The sequence below is a fragment of the Sorex fumeus genome, unplaced genomic scaffold, assembly GCF_029834395.1.
Source record: "Sorex fumeus unplaced genomic scaffold, SorFum_2.1 ptg000122l, whole genome shotgun sequence".
Taxonomy (NCBI): Eukaryota; Metazoa; Chordata; class Mammalia; order Eulipotyphla; family Soricidae; genus Sorex; species Sorex fumeus.
Genome location: NW_026606179.1, coordinates 23,149,646 through 23,167,827, shown reverse-complemented (window position 1 = coordinate 23,167,827; position 18,182 = coordinate 23,149,646). Strand labels below are relative to the sequence as shown.

Sequence of the window (18,182 nt, the reverse complement as noted above, 5' to 3'; positions counted from 1 at the left end):
TGGAGGGCCAGTACTCGGCTGCTCAGTAAGAGTTTGGGCAACGCACGGTGTGTGTTCTGCTCTTGGGGTGTGCAGCCTGGCGCTGGGGCTGCAGTGGGGCGGCCCGGACCCCAAACTGGCCACAAGTAGAGACCCGAAGGTGCCCGCCGTCTGCTCTGGGTAGGGCAGAGAACCAGGGAGACTGTGGGGCAACGGCCACCCCTTGGGGAGTCAGGGGCCCCTCTGTGTCACAGGCACACTAAGTGGCCTTCTCCCTCAGGCCTCTGGGCCCCCCCCCAGCCCCCCACCCTGGGACACAGCAGAGGGGACTGAGGCAGACTGGACAGTCACCCAGACCACAGGTCACACCCCGGGGGCAGTTCCCGCAGAACAGCCCAGGGCAGCCCGAGCAGGCGTCAGGCGTCCAGCACGTGCTTCCCCCTGGACAGCGGAGCGGGGCCGCGGCGTCTGTGGTCGCCCGGGCTGTCTGGCCAGCACCCAGCCATGTCTGGTGAAGCCCACAGGGCTGGGTGGGGCCCAAGGATGTAGAAGGGACAGCAAACAAAGTGGGGGTGGGGGTGCAGGAACCCCTGCCCAGAGGCATGCTGGAGGCTGAGCCTGGCCCTGGCCTTTGGACTTTGGAGGTGCTCTTGCCCTGGAGGGTGGACATGTCCCCAAGGCATGTCCTCTCTGAAGGAAACAAATGGGGGCAAGGTGGTTTAGGGGGTGACACTTGCACTGATTCTTTTTTTTGAGGGAGGTGGTGGTACACCAGGAATGGAACCAGGGTTCCCTCTGAGCTGCATCTCAGACCCCGACACGCACCCTGAGAAGCCCCCACAGCAGCAGGTCCAAGAGGAAGGGGCTCTGTGGGCTCACCACACACAGGTGGCACATGGGCATGAGGCCAAGCAGTCGTCGGCAGGATGGGGTGAGCACTGTTCAGCCTGTGGGTCCCGGGCGACACCAGAGGTTGCTGGAGGCCTGGGGAGGTAGCAGGCACCCAAGCCAGCAGAGGTGTGTGTGTGTGTGTGTGTGGGGGAGTATCTGATGGTGACCCGACAGGGTAGAGGGATCTGGGGGGAGGGGGCTCATCTGGTGGCTGGGGAAGGGGGCAGGGGAGAAATCATGTGGTAAGGGGAGGCAGAGCAGGAGGAGGAGGAAGACGAGGAGGAGCAGGAGCAGGAGAAGGAGGAAAAGGAGCAAGAGGAGGAGCAGGAGGAGGAGCAGGAGGAGAAGGCGGGCAGGGGCAGCATGAACTATGCCCTGGGCACATGCCTCAGGCGTGCCTTGCCATGGTAGCCCTCGGGGCTCCCCAGGCTGTCCCAGGTTTCTCTGGGTTCGGGAAACCCCTGCTGGCACAGAGGGGCAGGAGAGGACGCGCCCTGCCCCACACAGGGGCTGCTCAGCCAGCCTGGGGTCTGGTCCCCTCAATGGGCCGCAGCCCCCTCCCACGCACCCCTTCCCGTGTCCAGTCCTGGGACAACGCTGCCCTCTACTGGCCAGTGCCAGGAGGGCCTGATTCTCTCACCAGCCACGGGGCTCCACAGGCGGGACTCAGACCCGGCTCTAGGGGGCTCTGAGAGGGGCCACAGACCACCTCTCCAGCCACGCCCTCTGCCAGCTGATGCGCCGGTGGGGGTGGGCGGAGGGGCAGGACAGGTTTTCCAGACAGGTGGGGAATGGGGAGCGGGGGTGTTAGCAGGGGTGAATGGGGGGAGGAACAGGAGGCCTCCGGGGCTGCCCACGAATGGGAACCCGACCATGGGTGCCCCCTAGTGGGAAGCTCTGGCTCTGCAGCCTCCCGGCTGCTTCTGCACAAGGAGCCCAGGGGCACACCTGGGCTCACACCCCAGGGCCAGGCACACCTGGGCTCACAGCCCTTGGACAGGTTGGCCAGGCAGGGGAGAGGCTCACTGGCCTCCTCGAGAGGCTCTTGGGAGCCCGTGCAGTGCCTGAGAACAGAGAGCAGAGCCGCCCACCGCACCCCTGGACGGTGACTCACCAGGGCACAAGGGGGACAGGGCTGTGCTGATGCCTGCAGGCCAGTCCCTGGGCGAGCGGGGGGGGGGGGGGTGGGGGGGACGACCAGGGGCCGTAGGAGGGGGCGGCCTGAGGAGCCGGAAGGGGGAGAGGAACTCCTCAGCTCTTGGGCACCGGCACCCCACCCTCCCCGAGTCAGAACCAGCAGCACCACAGTCAGCGGGGCCCTACCACGGCCCAGCCCCCAGGAGACCTCAGTGGGTGGGACAAAAGAGTGGGGGGCACCTAGGGCTGAAAGCAAAACACAGCAGGCAGCCCGTGCCAGAGCAGAGGCCACCCTCACCTCCAGGTCGGGAGCTGGGCCGGGCCATGGCTCTGTGCTGCCCGATCTGCCCGTCACCCCCAAGCCCCTACCCAGCTGCTCTTGTCCCAGGGACTGAGACCTGCGGGGGGACAGTGGCAGGGACCTGAACTGGGTGTCCCTGCTTGCCTCCCTGCAGGCGTGTGGGTGTGGGAAGGGGACCCATATCCACTGCATGCCCCATTCTCATCCCCCCTCTCCCACCACACACACACACACACACACACACGAACGCACACATGCACACATATACACACATGTGAACACACATGCACACATATGTACACACACATAAATAAATGCATATACATACATGCACGTGCACACACACGTGCACATGAACGTGCACACGCACGCACATGAATATGCACATACACACGCACACACATGCACGCGCGCGCACATACACACACACACACACGCGACGGGGACGGGGCTGCGCTCAGGAGTGGCGCCCTGGCCCAGACACGAGGCACTGGCAGTGCCAGGAGCATGCGGGGGCAGCGTGCGGAGCCCCCATGACGCCCCTGTCCTGGCTTCCTACCTAGCGACAGCGCCGCGGCTTTATGCTGGGATCACAGAGTGATTTACTATTTGCCGAACAACACAGTGGGCGCCCGGCGGATCAATTCCAATAAAACAATGGATTATGAATGCTGCCAGCAGCCTGGCAGTCACAGTGATCAACGAAACATGTTGTTCTAAATACTGCATAATAAATGGACTATAATAAACTCGTAATTATCCGACTGGCTCCAGTTCAAGGTGAGCACTAGCACAGGAAAATCACCGATTTGGGCCTGGTGGGAACATCAGTGGGGGGCAGGGGGGAGATCCCGGATGGCTCCTGGTGCTCAGCTGCACCCCGAGAGCCGCAGGTGCCCACGCAGCCCAGGAGGGCCGGGGCTGAGCGCTGAGTCACGTGGAGGCCCGAGGAGGCTCTGCTCTGGCCCACCAGGTCCTGCCCAGGGACAAGCTCGGACGACGTGAAGCGGCCTCTCCCCCAAGGCCTGCTGGATGCCCAGGGAGCCGGGGGTCGCTGGTTGAGCTGGGCCACGCAGCTAGCCCAGCGATGGAGTTCCTGGGCCCTCCTGCCCAGCCAGAATGGATGCACCCATGGGTACATTCCAGCGTGCAGTCCCCACAGAGGCTGGGGGGGTCTCTCCTGGCGACCGCCCTGGCCTGGGGCTGCCTCCCAGCCTGCCCTCATTTTCCCCAGCCCTTCCGGCTCAGCATCTCAGGTGCTGGGATGTGGGGGCTGACCAGTGTCCCTCAAGCAGGTCAGACGCCACGCTCCAGAGGGCCCCTGCCCCTCCCACCCAGGGCCAGCACGCGCGCATATGTGTGTATGGGGGGGCACCATGCACCCCCGTGCTCCCACCCTGCAGTCCCAAGTGGAGGGCACTGTCTCCGTGAACACCAGAGACCACCGAGGCTCAGGGGCCACGAAGCGGCTCCGTTTCCTCCCAGAAGGCTAAGCTGCCAACAGGGGGTCTGAACCCCACCAGCTGCTCCCGCCGCTGACCCCGTGGCCAGGGAGGGTGGCGGCTGGCAGCGAGCGGCAGGGACCCTGAAACTGGACTATGGCATTTCAGCTCACACCCGCCGGTGGGCACACAATGGGCCTCTGGCATGGCCCTGGCTCCCAAAAATGGGGTTCAGCCGTGGGACCAGAGCATACCCTTGGGCCAGAGGGGCCTGACAGCCAACGGCCACTGACCCCCAGGCCTGCTGCGGTGGCGGCGCTTAGCTGTGCGGCTGATCTCCGGTTTCCTCGAAAAGCATGAACGTGGCGAGGGCCATCGCTGCCCTCCCCGGAGAGTAACCCCTGGCATTTGGCGCTTCCTCAGCTGAAGGTGGGGGGGTTGCCCGTGGGCATCTCAGGGTGCAGCGTGAAGCCCTACCCACCCAGGACCCCCTCACTCACCACATGTCTCCGTCCCGGATGGTCCTGTCGTTGGGAGCGCCGGCATGCCCGTAATGCAGCACTGCCGAGTTCTCACCGCTGCCAGACATAGGATGGGGGGTCAGGGCCCAGCATAAGCCCCCCCACTGCCCCCAGAGGCCTGAGCAGTTGCTGCCGAGGTCTGGCTCTGACGCAGAACGCGGCCCCCCCACCAAGTGTGAGGCCTGGGCTCCACCCCTAACACGGCCCCTCAACAGCAGTGAAAAGAATGAGAAGGGTCTGAGGCGAGGGGACAGGGAGTCGCCCGTCCTGGGCGCTGGAGGGGCGGGGTCACCGAGCGGCCACCAGAGCCTCCTGCACGGAGCCGGTGGCAGCAATGGGCTCCTCCATGCCAGGGCTGCCCTAATGAGCGACGCCTTTAAGGGAAAAAAAAAAAAAAAAGGACTTTTAAGTCTGTCCAAAGGAGAAAAAGAAAAAAAACAAAACCCACCTGGGTGTAATATTTATGACCCCATTCGGGAGTCTCAGGAATCATAAAAGTAGAAATAATGATTTTTCTCTCTTCCCACCAGAGAAGAGCGTTTCCAAGGACTGAGGCGTTCACATGTATTATTCATGTGCCGGGATATGCAGACCAGCAGGGCCGTCTGCTCCGGTCAGGCTGGCGGCGGCCAGACCCTCGGGGTCTGGGGGCACAGCTGAGGGCAGGGGGGCAGGGGATGAGGGGGGTCCAGGCCGGAGGATGAGGGGGCAAGACCAGACACACGTCCCGCCCAGTTTGCCTTGTGCTCCCCACAGCACGTCGCCGACAATCGGAGTCCCACCCTATCCCGGCATGCCCCGAGCACACGTGTTTCCCCCCCCCCCCGCTCCCCCCACCTGGCCCAGACCCCGCACCCCGAGGTCACGACCAGGTTCCCAGAGCTCCTTACCTGCCGCAGATGCATGTGTAGGAACTGTGGCGCATGCCGCCCCGGGAGTAGCAGTAATGCTCGAAGAGGCTGCAGGGAAGAGACAAGAGTCAGTGAAGGGACGAGGTAGGGGAATGACAGGTGTCAGGGTGTGGCCAGGGCCGCCCAGCTGGACAGGGGCTGCCCCCTTGCCCCCTTGACCGCGTCCCAGGCCCCGAGGAGGGGAAGCCCGGCACGTGTGAGATGGAGGCAGCCCCACCAGGACCCCCCAGGCCAGTGCCCCATCCCTCACCCCTCCCCTGCCAGAAGGGGCTGGACCCTCAGTCAGGGGGACACAAGAGTCACGGAACCCTCCCGGGGGAGCATGGCGGGGAGAGGGGACACTGTGTTGGGGTGTGTCCAGAGGGTGGGGGGCAGCGCCCAGGGGTGGCCCCGCTTCCCCTCCTCACTTGAGAGAAGGAACCCTGTGCCCATGTGCGCCCCTGAGGGGGGGGGACCAGGAACTCCAGGAGATTGGGCACACCCCTCCCAGGGCTCCCCACGGTCTGAACACCACAGACCGCAACTCTGCCAACCCCGTGTTGGGTCTGCCCTGACCCCTGCCCTCTGAGCCACAGGCTGGGGGTCCCACCTCTCCTCCCAGCACCCGGGCCTGAGGCCACTTCTCTGAACACCAAGGTGGCCCCCAGCTATGTCCAGAGGCTGCACTAGGCACGGCCCTGTGGGCTGGACACCAGGTCAGGCTGACCACCCAGGGGACCGAGGGACGCAGCCGTGGGGGGACTACGCGTGCTGCTCCACCTTCTCTCGGACCCTCACGGGGTGGGGGGTGGGGGGACCAGGCACTTGCAGGGGGCTCAGGGCGGCCAGGCCGGGGAAGGGTCCCAGTTCTTGTGGATACGTGGGTGGCTGCCCTCCTCCCCTGCACCCCTGCCAGTTAAGGTCACAGTCTGAGCATGGCTACCGGTCCCCTCTGCTCCCCGTGGCCCAGATACCAGGATGGCAAGCCCACGGGGGAGGGGGAAGACTCCGCCACCTCCCTGTCCCTGGGGGTTCGGGACACGCAGGCCCTGCTGGGAGGAAGAGGGGCCTCAGACCGCACAGGAATCCAGGCGGGCGTGGAGGGGTGAGAGGGGGTGAGCAAAACGAGGTGGGGACGCGGGCTGGGCACTGGGGACCCTCCACCCAGGGCCGGCTCCAGAAACCCAGCTTCACCGTACCGGCTTGCTCATGAGGAAGGTTCTCACACAACACCACCACCTCAAGGCCACCCGACTCAATCATACAACGGGGACCCCCAACATCTATGCCCACCCAGTGGACACCCCGTCCACCCTGTGAGAAAGGAGTACGAGGCCGGGAGACACGCTCCAAGGGGTGAAGCCCTTTCTAGTGGAGTCAAGCCCCAAGCTCTGCAGGAAACAAGCCTTCCTGATGCCCAGGTGGAGAAAAGCCAGTGCTGGAGGCCACGTGGGGCCACGTCCTCGGCTCCCTGCTGCCCAGGACTCGGTCCAGGCGCTGGCCGCACTCAGGCGCGGGGCTGGAGGTCAGGGACTGGCACTTGGACGCGGTTCTGAGTTCCAAGGGGCGTGGTGTGGGCGGCCATGAGCCTGCCCGGTTCCAGTCGGCAGCCCTCAGGCCTCGCCAGCCAGGAGGGCACAGAGCAAAGGCCCATCTGGACCCTGGCAGGGAAACAGCCAACGGGGCGGCTGAGGGACCCGCCCCCACCCCACCACTGGTCACACCCACCACCATCCAGGGCCCCCAAAAGACATGGATCGAGGGGCTGGAGTGATAGCACAGTGGGTAGGGTGTCTGCCTTCCACGCGGCCAACCCAGGTTCAATTCCCAGCATCCCTTATGGTCCCCCGAGCACCGCCAGGAGTAATTCCTGAGTGCAGAGCCAGGAGTAACCCCTGTGCATCGCTTTTTTGGGTATGACCAAAAAAGAAAAAAAAAAAAAGCTGACTGCGGCTGGAAGCTCAACACTCAGATGGGTGTGGCAGGTCTGAAGGGAGGGAGAGCTGCCAGCCTGGGGGGCCCTGTGGGCACAGGTCAGGGCGGTGGGTGGGCCAGGGCTGCGGGTGCGCCCTGAGGGTATCTGGGAACTCCTGAGGGCCCTCAGGGCTAGGGGCAGGCAGAGCTTCCCGGGGCCAGGTGGAGTCCCAGCCAAGAATGAACTGAAGCCTCTGTCCCTGCAGGGGCCCTTCCCTCACCTGCACGGGGAGACAGAAGCCCGCCCACCTGGTGGGCACCAGCCTCAAGCTGCCCGAGCAGAGGCCCCTCGAAGCCCCTCCCCACAGCGCCGTCCCTCTGCCATGCTGGCCCATAAATCTCCACCAAGCCAACAGGCCGGGAAGTGCGCTGTGCCAGGCATGACTGAGAGCCTCGCAGAGGCCGGGAGGGCCCGTGCCGGGAGCCACGAGCTGGTGGAGCAGCGGCGGCCGTGGCTGCAGGCAGGCACATCTGTCTCTGCCGGCAGGTGACGGATGGAGCCGGGACGGCGGGTGCCAAGGCCACCATGCGGGAATGGCGTCTCCTGCGGTCGGGAGGCCACCCTGGGCCTCCCTGGGGCACGCAGATGCAGCCCGGGGAGTGGCTGGAGCACACAGCCAGCCCCTGCCCCCGCAGGCGGGACATTTGATGGGCGGCAGCAAGGGACAGCAGCGTGGGGTCAGGGGTCCGAAAAGGCACCCGAGCACGCCCTTCTCAGGCCTCTCCACATGTTCTCCTCACATGTGTGAGGAGGAGAGAGGGCAGGGTGCAGGCAGCACCAAGAGGCTGACCTGAAAGGGGACACCACAGACAGGGTGACCCTGGGCAGGTCCCTTGGGACTGTCCCCTCTCCCCCCCTTTCAGGGCTGTAGACTCACAATGCACTCCCCCGGGGCGGGGGGGGCGCTGTTCACTATTCATTGCAACCAGCAGTTCAGTCTCTCTGTGCCTCCATTTCCGCGTATGTGAAATGGGGCCGTGGAATCTCCCATAGACCGTGCCAGCTCTGCAGTGATGCATTCCAGACACGCAGCCACCCATGGGATGCTGCCATCACGCAGAGGCCTCCGGACAGCTGCTGGGAGCCCCTGGACACACTCACACCCGGGCCAACCACTCTCTGGGTGCCCTCGGGCCTAGGTTCCAGCTATATGCGTGCACAAACGCACACATGCACACACACATGCACACACACGCATGCACACATATATACTAACACACAAGCACACACCTATACGTGTATACGTGCACGCCCACACACAACTAACCTGCCCTCAGGAAAAAGGCTGCACATATAGGTGTGTGCTCACACACACAGCCTGGGCTGGACCCCCACCCACCCCCCCTCACATACACACCCAGGAAACCTCCATCCCTCCTCTCTCCTGAAATGAACAGGCCATGATCACACACGCACACACACACATACACACACACACACACACACACACACACACACAAACCCCCTCATGCACACACCCACGCACACCCTCTCAGGGTGTGCTTCTGTACAAGCTGCCTAGCACCCCCTCCCCCCACCCCAACAATGACTGAGAAGCCTTCGAGGAACCCAGCAGGGCTGGGGTGTGACGAGAGCAGGCAAGGCAGGGGCGCACGAGATGCTTGGGGCCAAACATTGTGCCCTGTGCGGCGGCCACAGCCGTGATTACTTTGAACGCAGTGATCTGATTACTCACTATTTTCTTTCCTGGGCGAAAATGACCGTAATTATGTAATGAACGCTCCGAGCCTTTTGATCTATCCATTTACTCAAGGAACATTCTTTTCAGAGGAAGAAAAATGCTGCCTGTGGGGAGGGGTCCCTGGGAGGGGACAGAGCCGAGAGCCTCGGACCCTGACGTGGGGAGCTGGGGGGTCGACATGGCCGTCGGACAGCTTCCCTGGGAGCTGGGAGTGCACCTCTGACGACCCTTGAATTCCCGGAGGAAGCTGGATATTGTTCCAGTCGTTTCTGTGGGAGGGTAGTGGGGGGGGGGGGGGCGGCTGGCAAGAACACCCCCTAACTGTGGCATGCTGGGCTGGCCCCTGGGCTTGGGGCTGCCTGGGGCTTGGCCCGAACTCCTGGACGACCCCTAGCTCCTGTGACTGGGGTCCCTGTGGGCCTACTGAGAAGTGAAATGGGGAGGGGGGCTGGAGGCACACTCGGTCCCTCCTACCCCACGACCCCCGGTAAGACAAGTCAGAGAGCCAGAGCCTACCTAGCCTGGCTGCGTGTGTGTGTGTGTGTGTGTGTGTGTGTGTGTGTGTGTGTGTGTTGTTTTTTGCATTTTTTGGTTTTTGAGCCACATCCAATCTTGCTCAGGGTTTACTCCTGCCTCTGCACTCAGGAATCACTCCTGACAGTGCTCAGGGGACCCATATGGAAATGCCAGGGGTCAAATCCGAGTTGGCCACGTGCAAGGCAAGAGCCCTACCCACTGTACTAACTCTCTGGCTTCTCTGCTGATGTTCTAAACCAGCAAGTGGCGACCCTGCCGCCCGACAGTGGGAAGAGCAGGGTTGAAGCCTGGGGCTCCCTAGCGGCGCATTATCAGGACACTGTGCTCACATGCGGCTCAGCACAGCCCAAATCACCACCAAGACCCCACACCTGTGCCAAGCCTCGCCAGGACCCCCTGCAGGCCCAGCCCGCCTGGCCAGAGGGCATGTGGCCACGGACACCTCAGGCCACATGGCCAGAGGACGAAGCCAGGCTTGCACCTGTCCCCTGCCCTGGCCACTCCTGACACTCTGGGTTGCAGCTGTGGAACAGAGGGTGAGTGGGGGCTCAGGCGCACACAGACCTGAGCCCACCCAGGTCCTGAGAATACCTGGATCCCCAAGACGGGGCAGGGGAGGGGGCTCCTATCACAGGGGGCCTGCCAGCATGTGGCAGGGTATGGCGGGGTGAGTGTGGGGACAGATGGGGGAGCTGTCGGTAACCCACTGGGCCAGAAGCCCAGGTGGGGAGGGGCAGCCCGCAGCAGGCCGGGCTCTGCTCGTGGGCTGCCCACACCGGTGCCTCCGGAGTGACCCCTGGGAAGCAGAGGCCTGGGGAGGGGTGGGCAAGGGCGGCATCGGCGGCGGCGGTGGGAAGGGAGGGGCACCGAGAGGCCGTGCTGTCCCCTGGGAGCAGCCTTATCAAGGTAGGAGATAATTAGCATTTTAATTGGATAATTGGGAATTCTAAATTGCCTATCTTGTATAAAGCACAACTGAGGACATAACATGACATTCAATTAACAAATACTCCCCTTTATTCTGGACATGCTTGATTAGGCTGCGTTTCTGAGCTCCTCATTATCAGTGAGGGGCGGAAACACGCCTTGGTCTCCGCGGGGCCCGGCGAGAGGCCCAGAGCTGTGGACTCGAGACCACTGCAGGAAAGGGGGTGCTGGTGCACAACCCGCAGACCCCCCCGCCACCCCCACTCCGCAGAGTGCACAAGCATCTCCCTGGAGCAGGGCTGGAGCGAAGGTACAGCAAGGGAGGGTGTTCGCCTTGCATGTGGCCAACCTGGGTTCGATCTCTGGCACCACCAGGAGTAATTCCTGAGTGCAGAGCCAGGAGTAACCCTGAGCATCGCCGGGTGTGACCCAAAAAATCCAAGTCCATGGAGCAAGGAGCTAGGATTGGAGTTGCTGCTTGGGGAGGGGCGGGGTTCTCCCCACTTTAACAATAATGTGTGTGTGGGATTCCACTTAATGCGTGTGTGGGTGTGGCTGTGTGGGTAGGTCCCCACCAGAACACATAAGGTTGAATGTTAAACATCCGCTTCACAGACCAGGCTCCGCGCCCACACCAAACCCGTGCACATGGGGCACCCCTGCGAGAACAGACGGGTCTGCCCTCCTGCTGAGAGCCACCCCCCAGCCCCCCGCCCGACTTGATTCTCTTGTTGGTGCAGTGTATGAAATGCTTTCTGTTTTTTGCAGTCACTGTGTCCCCAGGAATACTGCACTTTCCCTGGGGCAGGCCCCACCTTATCTCCTGGTGGGAGACCCCCACGGGGCCCTGTAGAGGGGCTCTAGGAACTCCTCGAGGCCACCCTCGCTTCCTCGGGGGGAAGCTTGTCTCCCGTTCACCCTGGCCTCCTTGGTCTGTCCTGCCCTCTGCTGACCACTGGGCTCAGCGCCCCCCCCCCCCCACCCCTGGCTACCTGGTGAGCCCCTCTCTCTGCCTGCAGTGTCTGTCCCAGGGGTTCAGAACTATTCTTTCCTACTGCAGATCTTTCCTCCAGCCTCTCCTTGGAGACATCAGTCCTGAGTCAAGATGAGCTCCCACATCTAATGGATCATCTCTCTCTCACCAAGCGCCAACCTTCCTTCCATCCCACCTCAACTGATCCAATCCAGCTATCCATCCACATGCCCACCATCCACCCATCTGTCCATCTGTCCGTCCGTCCATCCATCCATCCACCCATCCATCTATCCACCCACCCATCTATCCACCCATCCATTGGCATATACACGTATCTATCCATCCATCGATATATCCTTCCATCCATATACCCACATTCATCTGCCTATACATCTATATAGCCATCCGTCCATCTATTAATCTATCCATCAAGCCATCAACATATCCATCCATCCATCGCTATACCATCCACCCACATATCCACCCATCCATCTATATATCCATCTATCTACTATATCCATCCATCTATCCACCTATCTGTCCATTTCTCTATCTGTCCATCTGTCCATTCATCCATATATCCACCCACCCATCCATCTACCCATCCATTGATCGATCCATGTGTTCATCCATCCATCCATCCATATACCCACTTTTATCTGCCTATACATCTATAAAGCCATCTGTCCATCCATATATCCATCCATTCATCTATCCATCAAGCCATCAATATATCTATCCATCCGTCCGTCCATCCATCGCTATACCATCCACCCATATATCCACCCATCCATCTACAGATCCATCTATCTGCTATATCCTTGCATCTATCCACCTATCCATCCATCCAACATCTGTCCATCTGTCCTCCCTCACCACCCTTCAGGCTGGAGTTTTCTCTTTTCTGTTCACTGTAGCCTACCCAGAGTCTAGAATGGTGCCTGGCACACAGGAAGTCTTCCATCCATTTTTGTTGAGTGTCTGAACAGGTAAATGGTTGCATTAGCAGCACCGCAGGCCATCGTTTATCTAACTAATTTCATGCTGCCCGGTATCTGGATTGCTTCGGCTCCTGTGCTCTGACAGACACCCCCTGGTCAGACGTCCCTTGGCTGTGTTGGGGCCAAATCCCCAGGAGAAGGATCGCTGCGCATTCGATCCTGAAATCCCGTGCCCGTGTCTGGGTGTCTGCCAAACCCACCCCTGGATACTCCCCAAACTTTCTGGAAACTGCAGGGCCTGTTTACCCACCAGACTGTGAGTCTGGTTGGCAAAACAAAACCGTATTTCCTTGTTTCATTGATTAACTGGCAAGTCTGAACATGCGTCTATGTTTATTCCCTCATATTTCTTCCTTTCTGAATGAGCTATTTATTTTTTAGAAAATTGAACGTTCATCTTTGGCGTATTGATCCTTTAAGGGCTTTCTGTTTGAGGGCATTAGCTAGTGGTCTTGGTCGCAGTCTGGGGGGTGAGCAGCTGGGTTTCTCCAGCATCTGCTTTGTGGACAGCCCCCAAGAAGGGCCGAGTGACCGGGGCAGGAGCCCTCAGCCCCCAGCCCAGGTAGGAACTCCAGAGCTGAGCAAGAGAGGAGTCCTGGGAGAGCCTCCCAGGAACACAGCTGCTCCCTGCCCCGTACCGGGTCACAGCTGAGCCCACACCACCCACCGGCATCACGAACACCCACAATGCGGCCTTTCCTGGCCTCACTCACTCTCCTTCTAACCACACAACCGCGGGAATCAGGCAGCCAGAGATTGGTAAGGGCCTTCCCAGAGATGCCACTAGGGGGCACCCCTGCAAGCCCCTTTCCTGGACCCGGGTCTCAGCTTCCAGCTGTGCCTTCATCTGCAGGGGCCTCTCGCTCCCACACTCAGGACAGATGTTTTCTTCGGAAACAAACTGAAGGCACCAGTGAGAGCAAAGCGGGCTCACGGGCATGCATGGTTCGATTCCCAGCACCTCATGGTCCCCAGCACCAGCTGTAGTGACGCCCAAGCAATAAGCCGGCACCCCCTGAGCGCTGCTGCGTGGAGCCCCCCAAATCAAAAAGAATGAAAAACTGCACAGTGTGGCAGGCATTTGCCTTGCATGCGACCGACCAGCGTTTAATCCCCAGTATCCCATATGGTCTCCTGAGCACCGCCAGGAGTAATTCCTGAGTGCAGAGCCAGGAGTAACCCCTGAGCATCACCAGGTGTGACCTCCCCTGCCCCCCCCACCCCGCAAAAAAAAAAGAACAAAAAACTAAAGATAAAATTATAAATATTCAATTAAACACTACGGTGTGTGTGTAGGGGGGATGGGCGATGAGCAGGCAAGGGGTTTAGAGACTCTGGTATAGAAGTACCCCGATTCTTCCTACACCCTGACCCGATTCTGTGGAACAGCTAGTAGGGACCCCAAAGCATCCAAGCGAGGAGCCAAGGGGTCGCTCCAGCCAAGCTGAGGGCCTCGGACCCTAAGTAGCTGCCAAGTGCCGGCGATGCAATGTTCCCAGTAGCCCGAACTAGGCCTGGTCAGTCCCCCCTTACCACAACCCGGGCTGGCAAACCCTGGGCCTCCGCAGCTGCCCTCTCGCCTCCCACCCACAGGGGAAGACCCAAACCTGGAGCCACCTACCCACAGTGGGGAGCGGATCCCACTCTCCCCCCATGCAGCTGGGACAGGGCCTCCAGGCCACCCCATTGTGGGGCAAAGGAAGCCCCAGAGCCAGCGGGCCCTGGTGCTGCCACCAGCTTCCCTCCTTGGCCCAGAGGCTGACTCTGTGCTTCCTGGGCCGACCCTCAAGCCCTCACCCTCCCCGTGCCCACAGGCTCCACAGTCCGGCCTAATCGGGCAGCCCTGTGCCCAATCCTTTGACTCAATCCAGTGGCCACTGGGACCTCGCCAGATAGTCCCTGGGGGTCCCGGACCTCTCCTGTGCTGCGGGGACCAGGGGGGCCAGTGTCGCCAAAGCCCACGTCCCCAGCCACCCTCAGGAAGGAGAAGCAGGAAAAAGTCATGGGGAGATCCCCAATCAAAACTGGGTGAGGGGCGTCTCCCCAAGATCTCAGGAGCCGCCAAACCCAGAAGGCCAAATTTTCATCAGAGGGGGTCCCTGACACCCCACCTGGGATGGGGCTGGCTAACAATGACCCCCCCACTTTCCTGAACTCCCCACCTCCAAATGTCATCTTCACCACAGTTGCAGAAGTGACATTCGAGTCTTTATCCGCGTGATGGTCAATGGGGGGGTGTGCTCCCCCAGCCCTGGAGACGGGGCACCCCTAAAAGGAGGGGGTGCTGCCGGGGGGGGCGGCAGAACAGGGAGCCCCCACAAACAGGAGCTGCCCTGTGCTCCGGGGGGGAGGAGAGCAGGCATGTTCAGATCCCAGACACGTGGGACCCCGAGATACTCCCCCAGCCCTCACGGATGGGATTTGGGATGAACTTGGACCTATTTATCAATAGCTAATTAATAAGGTCTTGGTCCTCTGATGACGGGGTGATTAAACTGTTTCCTAAATAATCCATTTTTAATTAAAATGCTCCACCCCTCCCCCCCGCTCTCTTGGTTTCCGGACAGACTCCAAAGTAAACCTTAACAGATGTCTTGTTTTTAAATACACATTATATAAAGCCAATAATTAGAAGAATTCATGCTTTTAATTATGTTTTAATTATTCCCTGCCTATTGATGCAGAGTTAGACATCCGTTTCTCAGAGGTGGGAAGGCGGGAGCTGCAGGCGGTGAGCCAGGCACGGGGGAGGCGCCCGCACGCTGCCAGGAGGTGATGGCGCACTGTGGTCCAGCCCCACCCCCCCCCCCACACACACAGGCTCCAGCTGGACGCCCGGTTTGGGAGTGAGGACCCAGCTCAGCCCTTCCCTGTGCAGTCCCCACCCACCGCCCACAGCACACACTTGGGTGCCTCTCGCCGGGACAACCGCATACATCACCCTCACCCACCTCCCCCAAACTCAGAAAGCTCAAAAAAATTAAAAAAAAAACTCATGAGAAGAGGAGGGGCCACCCTCGGGGGCAGCGCTGGCCCAGTGCTGGCTGGATTACGGGAGAGGCTGCCCCACACCATCCACCGCTCCCTTCCAGCCTTGGCACTGATGTGGTCACCCCCACAGGTCCCCTGCCCAGGACTGTGGCCCATCCTCCCACCCCCCATCCACTCCTGCCTTTCACCAGCTCCCACCCCCCCAGGTGGTCGGACTGGGGTTCTACATCATCGCTCTCCCATTACCATTGAAAGTCCTTTATAGGTAGACCCCTGGCCCCTTTCTCTTTCTTCCCTCCCCCCACCCCACCCGTCACCTCAATGGGCCCTGGGGATTCCTGCCTTGGGGGCAACTAAGGAGATAAAGCAGGGTGCAGGGCTGCAAGTCCATGCAGGCCAGAAGCTCAGGACAGAATAGAACAGGGCATCAAGAAATGCGCACACGCTCCACCGGCCTGGGGCAACCTGGGATGCAGGGCTGGCAGGTCCTGGGTACGGGGCCTGGCTGGGCGCCCCTCACCCTAACCCAGAGTGCGGGCCTGGCCGAATGGTCCCTTCTCCTAGCCCAGGGCACGGGCCTGGTGGGGGTGCTCCCTTCCCACTTCCTGCGCCCATTTTTCAGCCACCTTTGGTCAGCCAAGCTGGAAGCTCAGGACTGAGTGGGCTGTGGGCGCCGCCCACCAGGCAGCGAAGGGAACCTCAGCCTCCCCCTCCCCCTGCTCTCTCCCTTCCATCTCGGAGGCCAGAGTGTCTGGGCAGTAGGAGCAGCCTGGACCCCGTCACCCAGGGGGGGAAAGGCAGGACACCCAATGACTTCCCTGTCAATATACGAGCCGGGACCCTCACTGCCTTCTTACTCCTTATTAGACCCAGAGGTTAACAGTGGCCATGTGGACAAGCTCGGTGCACAGGTGTTCACAACCCCTGCAGAAGGAGCAGTGCCAAAGTCTGCCACGGGACCCTGCAGAGGCCAGAGCCATGGGGACAGCGGCTGCAGCGCAGGTGTGCACAGTGTGAAGGGCCCGCATGACCCAGGAGACGCTGAATCGGCTGGGGCACCCCTTGCCCGCTCTGGGATAGTGAATGAAGGGCGAGGAACTCATGCAGACTGTTAACATCGACCCCGACTGTCCCGATGACAGCCTGTGCTGAGGACAGAGATGCCAGAGAAAACACCCACGCCACCACTTCAGCCTCGCAGCTCTGCCCCCAACAGGCAGAGAGAAGCGGGAACGAACACAGTTACCCGGGATGGGGCGGGAGCCCCACTGCTCGCCCCAGGACATGGGGAAGGGCCTGCCCAGCCCACGGAGAGAGCAGAGCTGCTCCCGGTGCCAGGTGTCCATGGAGAAAAAAACCCCAAAGCCCCAGGAAGCACCGGAAGTGTCCACCAGGTGTCCAGGCTCTCACCAGGAGGTGGCAGAGCACTCTAGGGGCGCTTCTGCCCTCATGCACGTGGGAGAAAGCTCCGCCTCCCGTGAGCCCCACAGGTCATGGTCAGTCGGCCTGCCTGCTGGAGACCTCCAGAGCACATCCACTTACCCCCAGCAGCTGTGGAGCCTCTGACCACCCCCGCCTCCCCCACATCTCCCCGCTCAGCTTACGCTGCGTTTCACCACAGGTCGACCCCACGGCCCTTCACGGAGGAAGACGCTCTCCATTTGGAAAATGTGCTTTCCGAGAAGAGGAAGCTACTCGCCAGAGCTCGGCATCCCTCCAAGCCCACCCTGCACACGGGTCCCCGTGTCCCAGGGGTGCGGCCCCACCTGGCTGCCATCTGGGATGCGCAGAGGAGCTGCCACCAGGGGTCGCTAGCGCACACGGACCGTCTCAGCCCGGCAGCAGGGAAGTGGATTCGGAGACAGTTTCTGGGCAAGGCACCTGGGCCTGGGCGTGGGGCATGGAGATCGGAGAACGCAGCCCCCTCCCCACCTCCAGGCCTGCCGGCCCTGCTGCAGAGGTCTACGTGGCTGGCTGTCTTCTGGGGAAGAGGAACCCCCCAGCAGGGGGCGAGGCTGACAGGTGTGGGGGTGCACCCCTCCAGCTGGCCCCCTCCCCACCAGGACATACACACACACACACACACACACACACATACACACACGCGCGTGCGCGTGCACACACACACAAGGACACTGGAGAATGTGGAACGTGCCCACTGGAAGGGCCCAATGCTGAAGCAAATTGGCCTCTGGCGCTGCCAGCTGGTCCCCAGGGAGTAGAGGGAAGCCGGGGGTCTGCCCTTCAGAAACACGGGCATCAGCAAATGGCCCAAGGATGGGCACGTGGGGTCCAGCACCCGGTGGGGAGTGGCCAAGATGGGGCTGGGGCTCCCCACACTGTAGGTGTTGTGAAGGTGGTGGATCAGGCAGTGCCGGTTAACCGAGGTCACTCAGAACCCCAGCCTGGAGCTATGTGTTCTGCGACGGGAGCTCTGGGTGGGGGGACACATCCCACCACTCTGGAATGACCCGTGATTCTCCGAGGAGCCCCCAAAACACTGCCACGGGCTTCACAGTCCCCGTCTCTCAACCTGGCTGTCTCTATCGTGGGCACAGAACAAGCTGGAAGGAGTCGAACGCTGCTTCCAGAAGCTTCTTCCTAACTGGGGCCGGGGGTTCAGAAGTCCCTGTGTCTGCTCGCTGCTGTATTCGTGTCCCGGTGAGGACAGATGCTTTATCCATAAGCCACCGAGCAGGAGCTCTGCCCGCCCTGCCAAGGGGGCACCCCACTCCACAAACATCAGGGGCACGATGTCTTAGAATCACAAGACCCCTCTTCGTGCCTCCTGGGGCCCTAACTCATTTATAAGGCAGTTTTAATAATCACGACATATTAATTTTACATTTCTCTTTTACCTATTTCAGTGGCTACGAATGGTTAGGAATTAGGTGATAGAGCATAATCGGCTT

General features: G+C 61.1%; 1 protein-coding gene across 1 annotated transcript in view; it reads right to left on the bottom strand.

The window, feature by feature from the left end:
- PEPD (peptidase D) overlaps positions 1 to 18,182 on the bottom strand; it is an 84,535-nt gene that overhangs the window by 9,778 nt on the left and 56,575 nt on the right. Inside the window, exons 10-11 of the mRNA XM_056136099.1 lie at positions 5,162 to 5,230; positions 4,251 to 4,328 (exon numbers count right to left, since the gene is read on the bottom strand). Of these exons, the coding sequence (XP_055992074.1) occupies positions 4,251 to 4,328; positions 5,162 to 5,230 (147 nt within the window). The remainder of the gene's footprint in view (positions 1 to 4,250; positions 4,329 to 5,161; positions 5,231 to 18,182) is intronic.